At 51.8% G+C, this 14,582-nt stretch overlaps 1 protein-coding gene across 1 annotated transcript; it reads right to left on the bottom strand.

Annotated features, from left to right (window-relative positions):
• Positions 1–7,680: 7,680 nt before the first annotated feature.
• LOC114828369 (stress response protein nst1-like) lies at positions 7,681–8,482 on the bottom strand. Its single transcript, XM_029112220.1, has 3 exons — positions 8,287–8,482; positions 7,930–8,162; positions 7,681–7,857 (listed from the first exon to the last, which is right to left on the bottom strand). The coding sequence occupies exons 1-3, from the start codon at positions 8,480–8,482 to the stop codon at positions 7,681–7,683; spliced, it is 606 nt and encodes a 201-aa protein (XP_028968053.1).
• Positions 8,483–14,582: the final 6,100 nt, after the last annotated feature.

Here is a 14,582-nt window from a genome sequence, read left to right as displayed (position 1 = left end):
TGGTCGTCGAGTACCACATGGCGCACTTTTGGCACTGTAATCATAGTTCTATTAAAAACTCTCCAGTCCACCACTGTTCTCGTTCTAAATTCCGAAAGTTAACACTGAGCGAAGTTGTTTCTAAAGCTCTGACATCACGCAATGAGACGCTCGAGTATGAACACTTCAACAACAGGCCATTTTTCTATCGATTCCCGTCGTTGCGCCGAGCAGCCGAAGAGCTCAGCTCGGCCGGCTCGGCTTGCGGTCTTTCGGAGGAGAAATCCTAATAATATACCGCTGTACGGAGGCTGAAGGTCCTTTTCATGATCTTGCCTATGATCAGAGGCCGGTTCTACGATAAGAATGACTTCGGGACGAAACCCGCGAAAGCGGAAAACCATCGGCCGTTCGGAGCAGTGGGGGCGAGAGTCGACGTGCAGGGTTCCAGACCGGATTGAAAATAAGATGGAGCCTGTACGGGACTTGGGAGACGACTCGTACGATATTCAGTACAACTGGAACGAATTGGTGATCGCTTTCGAGAGCGAATTCAGCTCGACCCCGGCTGTTTGCCTCAGGTCCAGGGCTGGAATTCCGACATAGAGAACAGTGATCAAATATTCGCTCACAAATTGAACCGCGATGACCGGCAGCGCTCGTCATCATCACCGAGTCGGACCCGAGAACCTCGAAGACATCGTGAATTTGATCCTTCGATCTGACCCAGAGAAATAATAGAAATACGAGAAACGGGGGATGGGGAATCTCAAGGATAAAAGGGACTATCGGAGAAGGGAGAGCGCCAAAGCAAGAGGCAGATACGCGCGGGGTGAGAAGGGGGGACGGAGACTGGTAGTTTTGACTCATCAACCTTCGAGATCAGGGTCGATATCCCCAATTTGGTGTAGGGTTTCAAGCTGTCTGTCGTCGTCCTCTATTTCTTGCGCAGCGGACGAGATCTATAATTTGCTTCTTTGAGTTCTATCTGGCAGGCGAACTTCCCATTCGGTCCGACTGCTGCGGGGACCGTGAGCAAGACAAGGGAGTTGAGGACGAGAGCGCGAATCGAGAAAGAGAGAGGGGGAGAGTCATAGACCGAGAGAGATGAGGGAGAGAGAGGGACCGAGAGAAATGTGAGAGAGAGAATACGATAGCGGGGAAAAAGGAGGAGAGGGTCTCGAGTCAGATGACCATGCGACGGCTACGTACTTCAAAGTCTGCAGAGTGTGCTTTATCGTCTCGATCATGAAATTTCGGTCAGCGGGAGGCCTAAGTTTTGACTATGCGGGTCCAAGTTGTGCTCAGCCAGTCAGCTGTGCGTGCGGGCTGTAATCATAATAAGCTCTGAATTTCCGTGCTTTTCTATATCTTTTCCTCTCGATGAAGATGCTCGTTAGAGACACTCTCTCGCCAAGTTCGCTGCTGCTACTGAATTTCGCGCTTCCGTCCGTGTCGCCATTGCCGTCTCCGAGAAGAATGCGAGATCCTGCTGTTGGCGCTGGCTGCTGGTCGAGGGCGACGACTTCGAGTGTTGGGAAGGCTCCATTGTGTTTGAGGAATGACTCGGCTCTCTAATGAGACTCGTCGGGGAGGGGAGGGAGGAGCACGTGGATCCGATTAGATAACGACGAGACTTGTTCACATTCATCTTTAGTCGCGGTATACAAATTCTCATTAAAAATTTCCGTCTTTGATCTCGCAACTCGACTCGCTGCTCCGAACTCGTAGTTTCATCCTTGTCTCGCGGAACGTAGTCCCTGCTCTGAAGATTCGGTCTGCGCCCTCTCGAGTTCCTCGGAGAAAAGATGATTGAGCGTAATTGCTCACAGGAGAGGAAAACCAGCGGTGTAGTCTGAGACCGTAAATCCAGCGTATACTGGTGTATTCATTACGGCGAGTCGATCGCGATAGAATATGCGTCTCCGGTCATTCCAGTGTTTGCGATGGATCTCGGTGGAACGAATCGGAATTCTCCGCAAACCGCTATGACTCACGCTAATCGACTTATTTCGGTGCGAGTCTGCGAGAAGATGAATGCGCGTGCGTGCGTGCCGGCATGTATGCTCGCCGACGAAGTAGCCCGCAGGATCTATGTATCGTAGTTTCAATGTCAGCGGACGATACCGACTCCGAGCAAAAGTCCGAAAGAGAAAGCACGATGGAGCACTTCCGGAAGTGCGGCCCATATAGCAAGTCGGACGCGCTGCGAACGCATGCCCCGAGTCCAGCAAGGATGTCCTATATTTTTTTCTCCCACTCGGAGGAAGTCGCGACCAGTAGAGCCCGCGCGGAACCGCGTGTCGAACTCGACCATATTTAGCTCCGACATCAGGATTCCGTTGAGCGGTGAGTATTACGCATCCATACGCCAGTTTCCAGCAAAATCGGTGTTTTCAAGGTCCTCACGCTCGAAGGAATTTATTCCGTGAGCTTTGCTCGAAACACCGCGCTTGGATCCGCTCCTCGAAAATGAGGGGAAGAAAGGAATGGTTGAGTTTTTCAAAAATAATTCAGAATCGAAGGAAGGGTCGCTTCCCTTCAGCCGAAGTATATCCCGGACCTGGTGCAGTTTCTTCTAACTTAAGTGAGCGATGACCCGCCAACTAGTCGGTAGACCGTAGAGACATAGACCACAGTGCGCGCGCGCCGAAGAAGTACCGACAGACATCAGTAGAAGTCGGCCGGTCGGTCGTCCTTTCGGTCACTCATTCGTCAGCCGATCCGATGTCGTCCACATGGCGGCCAGTTCCCGATCTCTTCGCGTCTCTCTCTCTAGCTATTCTCGGTCGAGCTGGACTCAAAAGGAATCATTGTTTGCTAATTTTGCTTGGTCGCTCGCCGACTGGCTCCATATTGTTGGTGGCCTCCAATGCTGACCGCAAAACTCTTCGTATGCGAGTTCGCTTCCACATGGGACTACGCTATCTTTCATTTTCCCTGGCTTTATCTCTGATCCATGTTCCATTCCGACTAACATCTCTCCCCGCTTTCTGGACGAGCGAATCCGACCATGATACGCGCGGATAAATGAGCGGACAGCCGGCGAGTCCGTCGGCTCGTCATCCTTCGACGGATGCGGTTCGGATCGCGTTCCGAAACGCGCACATTTGGGAGTCGTACGTCTAGAGTCGGTATCGAGATTCGAATTATACTACGGAAAAAAAAAAAATCGCGACGATAGCCCAGGTCCTCGTGCGATCGCTTTCTACTTCTCCGGCTCGGGTTCATGTTTAATACATGTATCGACACATACAAAGAGTCGCGGAACGCGTGAATATGGCTGGGAGCGTGCGGGAGAGTCGGTATCGACTGTGTATGTGTGGGAGTCATTCTCTTCGCTCGGATCACCAGAGCGTATCAGTCTGTGTTCGACGCCGCTGCCGACGACTACTACGAACAGGAAAGAAGGCGAGCAAGAGTACAAAGCCGATGTGTTAGACTGTGAATTAGAGTTGATTAGGTTAGATACGCCGACTTCGACACGGATTACTTGTAGCTGCAATTACTTGATGTACTCAAGCTCGAAGCTCGGGGGACAACATGACCGGGGAACACGACTTCGATTCGGGGACAGGGTCGTGCAGATGACCTCTGAGAATTAATGATGGGTTTCGAATGAGCCCAGCGCGTAGTCCTCTGCGTCGCGTCAAGCTGTTCGAAAAATAACATCGTCGTTCTCGGCCGCCAGTGAGATATAGAGGAGGAGGTGGAGTGCATACCTATATTGTGGATATCATAGTCGCCCCTGGCTACAACGATGATAGGTCGGGGCCTATCCCATTCGGAGCCTGAAATATTCGGTAAACAAATGATGTTGAATCCTGCCCGCAACCTACCACGCTCCCACGGGAGTTCTGATGTCACAATTGCTTCAACTTGCAACCGGCGCCTAGTTGACTCGAAATTCCCTCGATGACGGAATCATCCACCGCTAACGCAGCGAGAGTTATACTCGGGGAATATTTGAGCATCGGCGCTGCGATCATCGACTCTACGTGGATGTATCGCCACGGGGAAATTCCCCGACGGGGAACACCAATCTTCGGGAGAGGGGAAGGACGAAGGACCTACTCGCGAGAGGCATTGGAACTTGACGATGGGCTCGAAATTTCTCAAACGAGGGGAAGATGCGATGGAAGAAAGCATTTCGGGCATTTGCATATTTGCATTTCCGATCCCGAAGCGCATGGATCCCCTCCGAAGATCGAATCTAGAATCTCCCAGAGCGAATCACATCCTCGTACGGATGGATCCACTCTCTCTCGGAAATGTTTTCTCTTCCTGGATAGAGGGGCATAAAACTCTCCCTCTTATGGCGTCTATCCTGCGAGTCGTTGCCAGAAGGCGGGGAGTGCATGGATCCCAGTGCAGGGACGCTTAACGGGCCGACAACAAACAATGAGCGCCTCCAGCGCTGTCAGATGGTGAATCTCCCACGGAGCCAAATCCGCCTTCATTCATCATCTACTCATTAATTATTCCATTCATTCGTTCGTTCTTCACGCGTACGTTCATTTATGCATTCCTACTTGAATTCATCCGGAGGAGCCAGGCGTAAGGCTCCCTCGTTTCTTTCCACTTCCCTCCTTAATTCTCATCTGTTAGTTCCATCTCACTCCTCTCCTTTTTTCGATTCCTCCGCCAGGATGTGGGTCCCACTCGGCGGGACTCTAACGCGTTTCCTCGACGAGCTATCTGTTCTAATTAACAAATGATGAAGATTCCGACAAGTTTCAGACGCCCTTGTAGAGTTTTCCAATGCGTAGCGCGAAGCGACGAGCTTGGAACTGCGACGGAGGAGTCTCGGCTCTAATACCGGAGCGGTTGTAGATTGGTTTGACAGCTGAGAAAAAAAGAGCGAAGGAGGAGTAGGGTAAGGTACGGACGAACAAGAAGGAAACAGGGACCTTCCGCTCGTCAAACCCAGGTCCGTCGGTCGTACGTTCCTGTGTGTGTGTTCGGGCTTGTGTAGCCCGGTCGCCAAATCCACGACACCTCGGAGACTAGTCCCGCAGTTCCGATGGATTTCCGTCTCGTTTCCTTTGTAGGTGAGCTCGGAACATCTCCCTTTCGAGCAGATGAGGAACGGTACCGCTCTCACTCACCACCAGTCAGTCGGAAACGCTCCCGATATGCCGCCTTCGATCATTTCGAGCGTGGAGGGGATGGGAAAGGCACCGACCTCTAGATTACATAGATGCACGTAGGTATTCGGAAGTTTGCGCTCGTTCCGTAAACCTCCGAGGAGGCTTCTAGAAATCCTTCATCACCGATCTCGGGAACCGAAGCGCAGCGTTACCTTCGGCTTTCGTCTCCGGGAATCCAGCGGCAGCTGGAAGACTTTCCGGATCGTAATCGAAAAGATCCCGACGTGACCTTCGAACACCTCATGTAAGTCAGATCCGACATCGAGAGGGGGTTGAGATTGCCACGAAGTTCGGGATGACATCGAGACGTCTTGGAGACTACCTCATTCGGTGTTCGGGCTCGACGGGGTCTCTTTCCCTCACTCTGGACTCTAGAGAGTCGGCGTGATCAGCCTGCCCGAGGTATATTCTCGGAGCTCCGAACCTCGACGACGGAGGATCGAAATTCAAGTTTTCTCACGAAGTCCGGAGGAGCTCCCGGGGGAAGCTCGAGATCTAGTAGTTTAGGCAGGATGAAACACATCGTTCCGTCAAAGAGATCATTTTAGTTGACTCGATCGTTCTCGATGCGGGTAGTTCCGAAGGAGGAACAGCGCTGGCGGCGCCGGACGTCTTTCAATCTATTCACGCTCCGTTAGCCGGCGATATTCTCTTGTTCATCGATGAAGGAGGGAAGAACGAGAGGTCTCCAACCTCACGCTCTGATCCTGCTCGGAGGAATAGGGTATTCTCGCGCGAGACACAGTGTCGGGCTCACGGTTCAATCCCGTCCGAGAGGAGACACGCTCGAGGTCGGAACGATTTCCGGCGGCAGTAAGAAAAAAATGTTTCTCTTATCTCCTGAATCGGCGAGGAATCCGCTTGGAAACCGGCGATTTAATCTCTCCCGCTCTCTTGCTCTCTCCCTGTATTCGATTCCGATTTTCATGCACTTCCGAAAGAGTGACTTTCCGGCAGCCTGGGATCATTTGTTTGCTCTCGGAACCGCGCGGCGCGTTCACGTATTCCTGATGTGCTCAAATATTTATTTTTGGCAAATTCACTCTTCCCCCTGTGTATGTGAGTGAGCCGAGGAGGCTTAAAACCTCAAAGCGTGCCGGATAGAACGTCGCCGTGGCGTGCCGTGCATGCGTTCCGGGGTATTAAACGACCTCGAGTGCTCGAGAGCTTCGGTCGCTTGGAGAGAGGGGACTTTGGGAAAACATTCGGGAAAGCAAGAAGAGTGGGTAGCGGGCCGAAGCAAGCCTCCAACCAACGGGCGGACGGAGGGTCGAAAGACAGACAGACCGAGCGACCGACTAAACTGAGAGCATTCACTGCAGTCAGTCCTTCGCCACCCTACACAAAAAGCCACTCTGACTCTGAGTGGCAAGCAAGCGGCTCGTGAACATCTGACGGCTTCAGAGAGAGGGAATGAAGACGGAACACAGCCGAGCACCGAGCTCATAGAACGGGAACTACGTGCGGACACATTGGTTATCGAGGAAACTACGAAAACAGATGAACTCTCAGCTCCAGGAATAACGCTCGGAATGCGGGAACACCGTGGCGCAATTTTTTCGAATCTCCCGCAGCAGAGGATATATGTACCTTGGTGATGCATTCATATCATGATGGTCCGCGCCACGGCAACACATTTTCATGGTCCGCTGGTCCAACCCTTCACGGTGAAAATCGTCCGAGGATTTCAGAACCCGTTCTTGTGTCGTGGTCGCGGTGAGGCAATGAGAACTGCACATCTGTTGATTACTCATACTTTCCTTATGCCGGAGGCTTGAGCCGCTGCTGGTCGCATCTACCTCGCTCTCCGGGGAGCAAGGTAGATCGCTCAGTCGTACACGCATAGTCTGTCATGAACACTCGCGCGTTCGGCTTCATTTCCGAATCCTTCTCGGATACAAACAAACTTCATTACGTCACGAACGTTCGCCGAGCCCATATTTATCTATCTATACACCTATAGCAGGTCGCACCCGTTGAGCTCACAGCTCACTACGGAGTGAGGAAATAATTTGGGGGAACTCGTATAGGCCTCGATGGGGGAAGCTCCGTTAGTGAAATACGATGGATTCAGACAGGATCCGCTGGAAGGGAAACCGAGAATTCACTATTTGCATTTGATAATTTTCCTTCCTCGGAGACTCAGCAAGGGGGTCGTGGGGCGGGCGCGGAACGGGCGCGAGGGATTCACGAGAGAAAATCCATACCAGACGACCGCACCACGGGACGCCGATCTATTTATAGACCATTTAAAGGCGAACTGAGCTGGCTGCGTCACACGATTCGGGAATATCGGTGGGGAGATAAAAAATCTGAGCGGAGAGTCGAGCTGCGGTACACGGACACCTCTCGGGACTGTTGGGATCACGTAGACTACATCAAGTCGTCGAAATTCGGTAAGCGGTTTATTTCAAATTAAGGTTTCCCCATCGGGAAGCGTTTGATCCGTTTCAACTCGTCCTCCATCGCGGAATTCTCAATTTCCTAAACGAGTTCGATCCTGTTGCCGATGCACCCGCTGCGAGGGATCGACACACGTTTGAGCGATCGGCTAGGCAGCGTTGAGTGTCTGTTCCTCTTTCCGTGCCTTCTTGAGAGCCTTCCTCTTCTGATTCATCATCTCGAGGGCTAATTTCTCCTCGATTTGATAGAACCACTCGCGGTGATTCGTTTTTATGCCGTCGAGCAGCATCTGGTTGCGTTCCTTATGACCTTTATTTCGTCGCTCCTGCGAAGGGATATCAATGACCGTGCTGAAGGAAGAACGAACTCCAAGAAAAAAGCGACCGATGTTTCGAACCTGGTTTTCCTCGGGAGTGTACGGGATCTTGCTGCATTCCCTGCAAAGAACGTCGAAGAAAGACTGAGGTACTTCCCCGGTCTCCTCGTCCTTGTACTTGAGGAGATCATCCTCATCGGCATCCTCTTCGTCCTCTTTCTGGCTTTCTTCGGTGTCGCTTCCGAAATCGACTCCGCATCCGTCCGGAGCGCCCTTCCCTTGGACTTCGCCATCGGCTCCCGAAGCCACATCTGCTGAAATTCATAGGCTCAAAGGTGGAATGATACAGGATCTGAGATCTGATTCAAAAGGCTGAGAGTAATCCCGAGGATCTATGCTCTCACAGTCAAACGGTAGCATCTCAACGAGAATACTTACCTGCTCCCTCAGGAATTTTCGCGGGCTTCGGCTTTTCTTTCGGAAACCAGTCTCCGTTTGTGAAATGCATGTTTTTCATCGACACGCCATCCTTCGTTTGTTGAATGCCCTCATCGTCCTCCAGCGTAAGGCTCTCAAGCTCTTCCGCTAGTCGATCACCCTCGGATTTAACTTCCTTGGCTCTAACACTTGCCATGATTGATGTCCGGAAAATGAAGACTACTCGAAATCACGAATCACGAGACTCGCCGAGGGAGAACCTTCGTTGTCGCGCTCGAATAAAGTCACTTCCTGCGAGAAAAATACCTATGCCGCCTTCTTATATTCATGAGCATGGAGGATGACACCAAGCGGTCTGTTTTTACGGAATCGATTTGTGCGATCGGAGGAATTCTTTCGAGAATCAAACGCAGTCGTTCCTCCAAACAGAAGCAAATGATGCTGAAGATTCGATTGGGCGACCGCGACGAGTAGACCTCAGAATATACGTGATTTCACGGAAGGACGAAGCAAGCGTGTGGGAATATAGAAGAGCACCGCGAAGATTCCTGCCCCACGTTACGTCGAGGTCGACCGTCTCGCTATTGCACACGTGAATATTTCCTTAAGCAGAACGGACTGAGCGTGGGGCATTCCGCTTCGATTTAGACAAATGGTCCTACTCCGATTTGTAGCGAAGGGGAAGCGGTATTTTGTGGAACAGTTTTCACTCGTCTCGCCCCGAGACAGGCGGTAGAGAGTGAACGAAAGAATTTTTCGTGTTTTCCGCAGCGATCCCAACCTTCTCGGGCCTCTCGAAGCCACCGATCGTATGGAACTCCCTCGAGACGTTCCCGAAGCGAGGAATTGAGCACCGAGAACGATACAGAAGGGAGGGATTGGAGCGGGGGAACGAAGGAGCATTCGTACCTAAATAACTCCGGCTCGCGATCTCATTTGTACCTACTCCGGAAAGAAAGCTGTTCAGACCCGCAAAGAGTCGAGACATCATTTCGACAAAACTCGCTTTTGCAAGAGATCCGCGCTGCTCTCCGAGTTTTCTGATTACGCTTGCCTGATTCGTAGTCGTGTTTCTTTTTTTTGCGAAGTCTCGAGGAATCAGGGAAATGCTGGAAGCCACGCTGCGTTCCTCGTGATTCCTTGAACCTACTGCAGATCCCAATCTGAGCGGATGGAAACGAAAAATTGCGGCGGGGAAGGATTCGTGCTCCGATATCGGCCGACAAAGTAACGGAATTGGGATGATCCAATACTAGCTGCCACCCTTTCGCAAGAGAGATCTTGATGAAGACTCCCTGGGGTTTCGTCAGAGAAAACGAGATCGCTTTGACGATCGCTTCTCATCTCACTCAGACAGAAGAAAACTGTATTCATTCTTCCATTCATCTGCCCGATCGACGATCCAATTCATCTTCGGTGTCTGGAACACGCAGTTCGACTACAGGTTTCGAAGGTTTCCCAGCGAGGGTGCCTAAGGAGATTCGCGCTGTGGGCCGGCGAAGCCCTTCAGGAAGCGGAGTCTGATTGGAAAAGGAGGGAGGAAGCGATCCGCGCAGGTCTCAGGCGAAGCTGAATGAACTCTCCGAACGGAACGAGACCCCCGACAATATCGGCTCGAGGAAACACCTACCAGAGAGACGAAAATACGCGAAAGGTCGCAAAGGTCATCTTTCATCTATTTAGAGATTCAGACCACCGTTCCTCAGTACGTATATCATCAGGAGGGCACATCATTGGGATGAGTTCTTCCTCGAAGACTGTCCTCATTGATTCAAGTGAGCTTGGAGTATCGAAAGTGCTCCACGGGCACGGAACTGCCCGCCCCAGACACCATCGGTAAACAGAGTGAGAACCTACCACTTCATCGATGAACTCTCGGTTTTTAAGTGATCGAAAAATACTCGTGCGTCGAAAGGCTTCCCAAAAAGGGGAACCAGAGCAACGCTGAGGTGTATTTTGACTACAAAGTGACCGGAAGTGCATCTTAGAAAAGGAGCGAGAGAGAATTTCGGCCTAAGTCTGTCCATTATCTTCGGCCGAGTCGTCTCTGAAGCAATTTTGAGAGGCAGGTCTTCCTACTTCCTGCTGGTCCGCAGGAAAGCGAGCAGACTGATCCTCTTGGCAGGCAGACAGACCGAACGACCGGCAACCCCATCAGTCTCCTTTTGATGCAATTTGACCCCCAGCTTCCGGAGGTGGGCAATGATACCTTTCCGAAGCACGAGGGGAGGGTCTATAGAACGGGAAGGAGTGTATATGAGGAGGAGAATAAGGACTCCACGAGAGGTAGTATGCATGAGAGACCACGCAATTCAGAAAGAGACACGCACCGTGCATTCGAAGCGTGCGTTTGAAGCCCTCCGATGGCCTGTGCCCACTGTTCGCTAACGACCGAGCGTGCGGGCGGGCGAGCGAGCGTCATCTTCGTTTATATGTGTTCCGGGCACAAAAGGAAATACCTATCTTACCCCTCGACCGCGCATTGTGAAAACAGACTGCACAGGAGTCCACCTTGAGGGATCGAGCAGAACCCGGGCGTATTTTGAAGAATTCTCCTCACACGGCTCCGTCGTGGCAACAACTGTCTCTTGATATATCTCGCCGTCCTGTGGAGTTGTAGTCCTGGAGAATTCCCGCTATCTTCCCACATTTTCTTCCCTCACGACAGCGCAGCCATTTGATCCCAGCGATACGGTTGCTTTCGAGCCCGGTTTCGGCCCCCTCCCCACCTCTACATTTCAAATGGAGCAGCCCGGGGATCAGAGGGGGATTCAAAGCTCAGCTTGCCCCTAGGCCCGAATGTAGGTATGTCAGGCCGTGAGAGCCCCCCTCCGAAGAGCAAGATGTAGCCGAAAGGAACTCGTTCCTCGCTTACTTTTTGTAACCTCTGTCGCTCTAGCACTTTGTTCCCCACTACTACCTCCCCTCTTTTTTGTGTTTGAGTTCTCTCTGAATTCCGCTCTGAGTGAGTTGCCCTAAAAGCTCGGCTCGAAACTCATGAACGCATGCATCACGACTCGCATCTGACTGAGTCAAAAGTCAAATACAAATTAGGTGCCGCACTGCGAGCTCACATAGTTTTCGGGAACTTGCAGCTCACTCATGTGGAAACTTCTCGACCTCGTGAGCCCTGACGGATCATGAACAGCTGTTGGGGAACAAGGAGATCAGTCAAGCAGTGGATTGACCTGTGGGTCGCATTGAGGTCGTTCGTACATTTCAGAATCATAATTGAAGGCATATCAAATCATCGCTCTGATTAAAACCGAGATACCCGACGTCTACTCACGTCCCCCGAATCGCGACGCGCTACCGTGGTCAGGCAGAGCAACAGTACTCACTGTCGGAGCGGACTGGTCAGTGAGCCTTCACTTATGTACAAGAGCCGATACGTGTCGAACGGATCTTCTCCCCGCTCAGGCCGTGACAATTAAGGGCTCGGATAGTCCTCCCGGTAGTCATTTATATCTAGCGAGCCGCATTGTCTCCTGCATGAGCCTGAAACCGACGTAGACAGGGAATTTTTTTTCCCTCATCAGGGCTCTGCTGCCTGCGGGCCTGTGCGCAGAACCCACCCCACCGAAATGTCCATAGTAGAAAGGTTAACTAGCACGTAGCGAATTCATCATGCCGGGTGACGCCGGGTGCATGTCCCCGTATGTCGGCTGAACCACGATGAGTTAATCTCGCTAATTCCACTGGTCCACTTGTCGGTCCCCAGCCGACTCGACAACGTCTCTCCCGTTTCCCGGGGTGGGTCTCGGTCGAGCGACATGTCAGCCCGCGCGGAATCTTGGACTCCATGTTTCATGAATTTGGGGCGGTGGCGATGATTTCCCACCTAATCTTATGGCTGGTTTCCCCGTTTCGGCTCGGTGATATTTTTCCTCTCGCATTTTTTTGGGGAAAAAATGAGCGCACGAATTTGCTGTCCCGTACACGGATTTGGCCTTATTCGATTATTAGAGGTTTCTGTCCTCGGCTCTTTATCAGCTGTTATTTCATCGCCCTCAGCTGCTGATCCAGCCCTTCTTTTATTCCCCAGCTCGATTGCCGAAATGACAGGGATTGAACCTGATGTTGAAGACCATCGCATGCATGTAGGTACCTGTGGAGGGATTTGCAGGGGAGTTTGATGATAAATCGCACGCGTCGGGAAGACTCATACCATCTCGTGTAGCAGCGGTGGTGGTGGATCTGTGTCGGTATTGACTGGCCACGCAGGAGTGTCGGTGATGGACTCCATCGACGCGGTGCGGCGTCGGCATATTGTAGTTGTTGCACTCGGCTGGCGGCGTAATTCGGTCGAGTCGGATAATAGTAGATGTCGACTTCGTTCTATTCAGCTGTGAAAGTTTCCTATCTGACTGAGAATAAGAGATGACCGTGGACGTGGTACCATCTCGTTCTCCTCCGCTAACAAATGGTGGGTGCGGTGGCGCAGTGACGGGAGCGACCGACGGCTACAACGACGGCGGCGAACCCCGGCAGTGCTTCGGTGGATGCTAATGTGGTAAATATATCAATTAACTTACTCCCCGAGAGTGGACGGTGGCGGTGCCGCGTAGCATAAATCTCTGACCGAAACTAAAGTGAAACCCTTTCTTCGGATGAACTTCCGAGCACGGCCCCCTGTCAAGTTCAAATTTAGAGCCGTTGTGAGCCGGGGGTAATTTCAGGTATATAATTGCTGCAATTTCACGCTTTCACACGACTGGTTTTTCTCCTATGCCCCCATCTTCTTCGCAGGGCGGTCTGCGGTGGAGTCGAGGAGCAGCTGACGGAGCGATCGGCTCGCCACGGGATAGGCATCGTGGTTTCGTCATCCAACGAGACTTCCGAATTATTTTCGCCGTGATATTTTCTATTCTTGGATTCGCGACGAGAATCAGAAGGACAGAAACTCGCGTCGACTCGCCCGTCGGAGGAGGAATTCGCTACATGGCGACCCGCTTAGCTTCGGATGGAGTGCGAGCAGAAACAGCAGCTGAGCTGTGTACAGTCCATTTGAAGCATGCTCGGGTGGCCATTGCTGATCATCAACTGTCTCAATGGACACCTTTAGTGGCTTACCCGTGCGTGGCATGCAAAGAACAAGCCTCGACTCCACCTCGAACAGGCCTCGGTCAGCCTAACGTACTCACGAGAGAGGGGTTTGAAGTGAATTGCATTTTGATGAAACCATGAGCTTTGCGAGGAATTAGCGCATCTGCATAGAGAAGGAGAGGCGTACAGGCCCGAATCGACATCGAGGACACGTAGTTCACCAATCATGGAAAGGCTGCCGCCAACTTAGCGCCGAGCGCTAGTGTTACCTCGCTGAAACCGTCGCAATGTCCCATTCTAGTTTTTGCTGAATTTTTCGTTTTCCCCACCCAGCATCTATATGATAGTGTAGGGACAATTAAAAAATTGAGCGATATGAATCCATGATGCTGGTTATCCAGGATCGACCTACGATATCTTATTCTCACGTGAGATTAATGATTTATGACGAGCTTGATGTTCCAGATGCATGAATAATCAAACCGCTTCGGATTCCGAGATCAAGGCTCTCTGGAGGTCATTGTTGAACTTTTTCGACTAATGGTTATGCGGAGTTTGAACTTTGATCGCATCGCAATATGGTGCCGAACATTGGAAACTCGAGCACGGCAGCCGGGATTCTCTTCTACTCCATCGAAATATCGTACGGCTTCGAGCGGATTTTTTCCTGAAGCGATCGAAACTCCGAGCGAGAAAATCTGAAGCCCTAGTTCTTCGAAAGCCACCTTTCGATGCGCAGGGCTCTCGTGGCTCACAATCTAGTCTCGATTTCGGACGCTATGCGAGATGCTCAGGCCGATTGTAGGGCACTCCGAAGCGAGGTGGCATCGATCGGGTCTGCATCATCGAATGAAATGGGTCGCAGCAGAGACGGCGGGCAGAGCGCGAGCTCTGTCTTTCAGTTTTCCGTGATCGGTGTACGAAAGGGTTCTGGTCTTCTAGGCCGCGTCATGCAGAGCATTATTGAGGGTGATAGCGAATGATTAAACGGCGGTGGTGGCGGCGGCGTAAAGGCAAATATTTTACGGCCGGTACGGCCTTAATTAAAGCGTACGCATTTCGTACAATGGAGAGCGCTTTTAGTCGTCGGTCGTACGACTTGGTCAGCCATCCATCCGGTCCCTCCGAGCTGGCCATCAGCCGCGCACTCCGCGAGAGTGAGTGACGATGCCAAGGTTGGCTAGGCGCAAGCAAAACACCGTCATAAAATCTTCAGCTCCGCTGTACCGCTACCGCCGCTGCTGTTGGTG

The sequence above is a fragment of the Galendromus occidentalis genome, unplaced genomic scaffold, assembly GCF_000255335.2.
Source record: "Galendromus occidentalis unplaced genomic scaffold, Mocc_1.1 scf7180000077486, whole genome shotgun sequence".
NCBI classification, from domain to species: domain Eukaryota; kingdom Metazoa; phylum Arthropoda; class Arachnida; order Mesostigmata; family Phytoseiidae; genus Galendromus; species Galendromus occidentalis.
Note: the sequence above shows the minus strand (reverse complement) of the source record. Positions and strands in the feature narration are given on the sequence as shown.

What these genes read in the sequence shown, in the direction of transcription:
- LOC114828369 (XM_029112220.1), bottom strand. Translation starts at nt 8,482, where the DNA reads ATGGCAAGTGTTAGAGCCAAGGAAGTTAAATCCGAGGGTGATCGACTA. An exon ending in GAAAATTCCTGAGGGAGCAG is followed by an intron (nt 8,163 to 8,286) that starts GTAAGTATTCTC and finishes TATGAATTTCAG; the next exon opens with CAGATGTGGCTTCGGGAGCC. An exon ending in ACACTCCCGAGGAAAACCAG is followed by an intron (nt 7,858 to 7,929) that starts GTTCGAAACATC and finishes ATCCCTTCGCAG; the next exon opens with GAGCGACGAAATAAAGGTCA.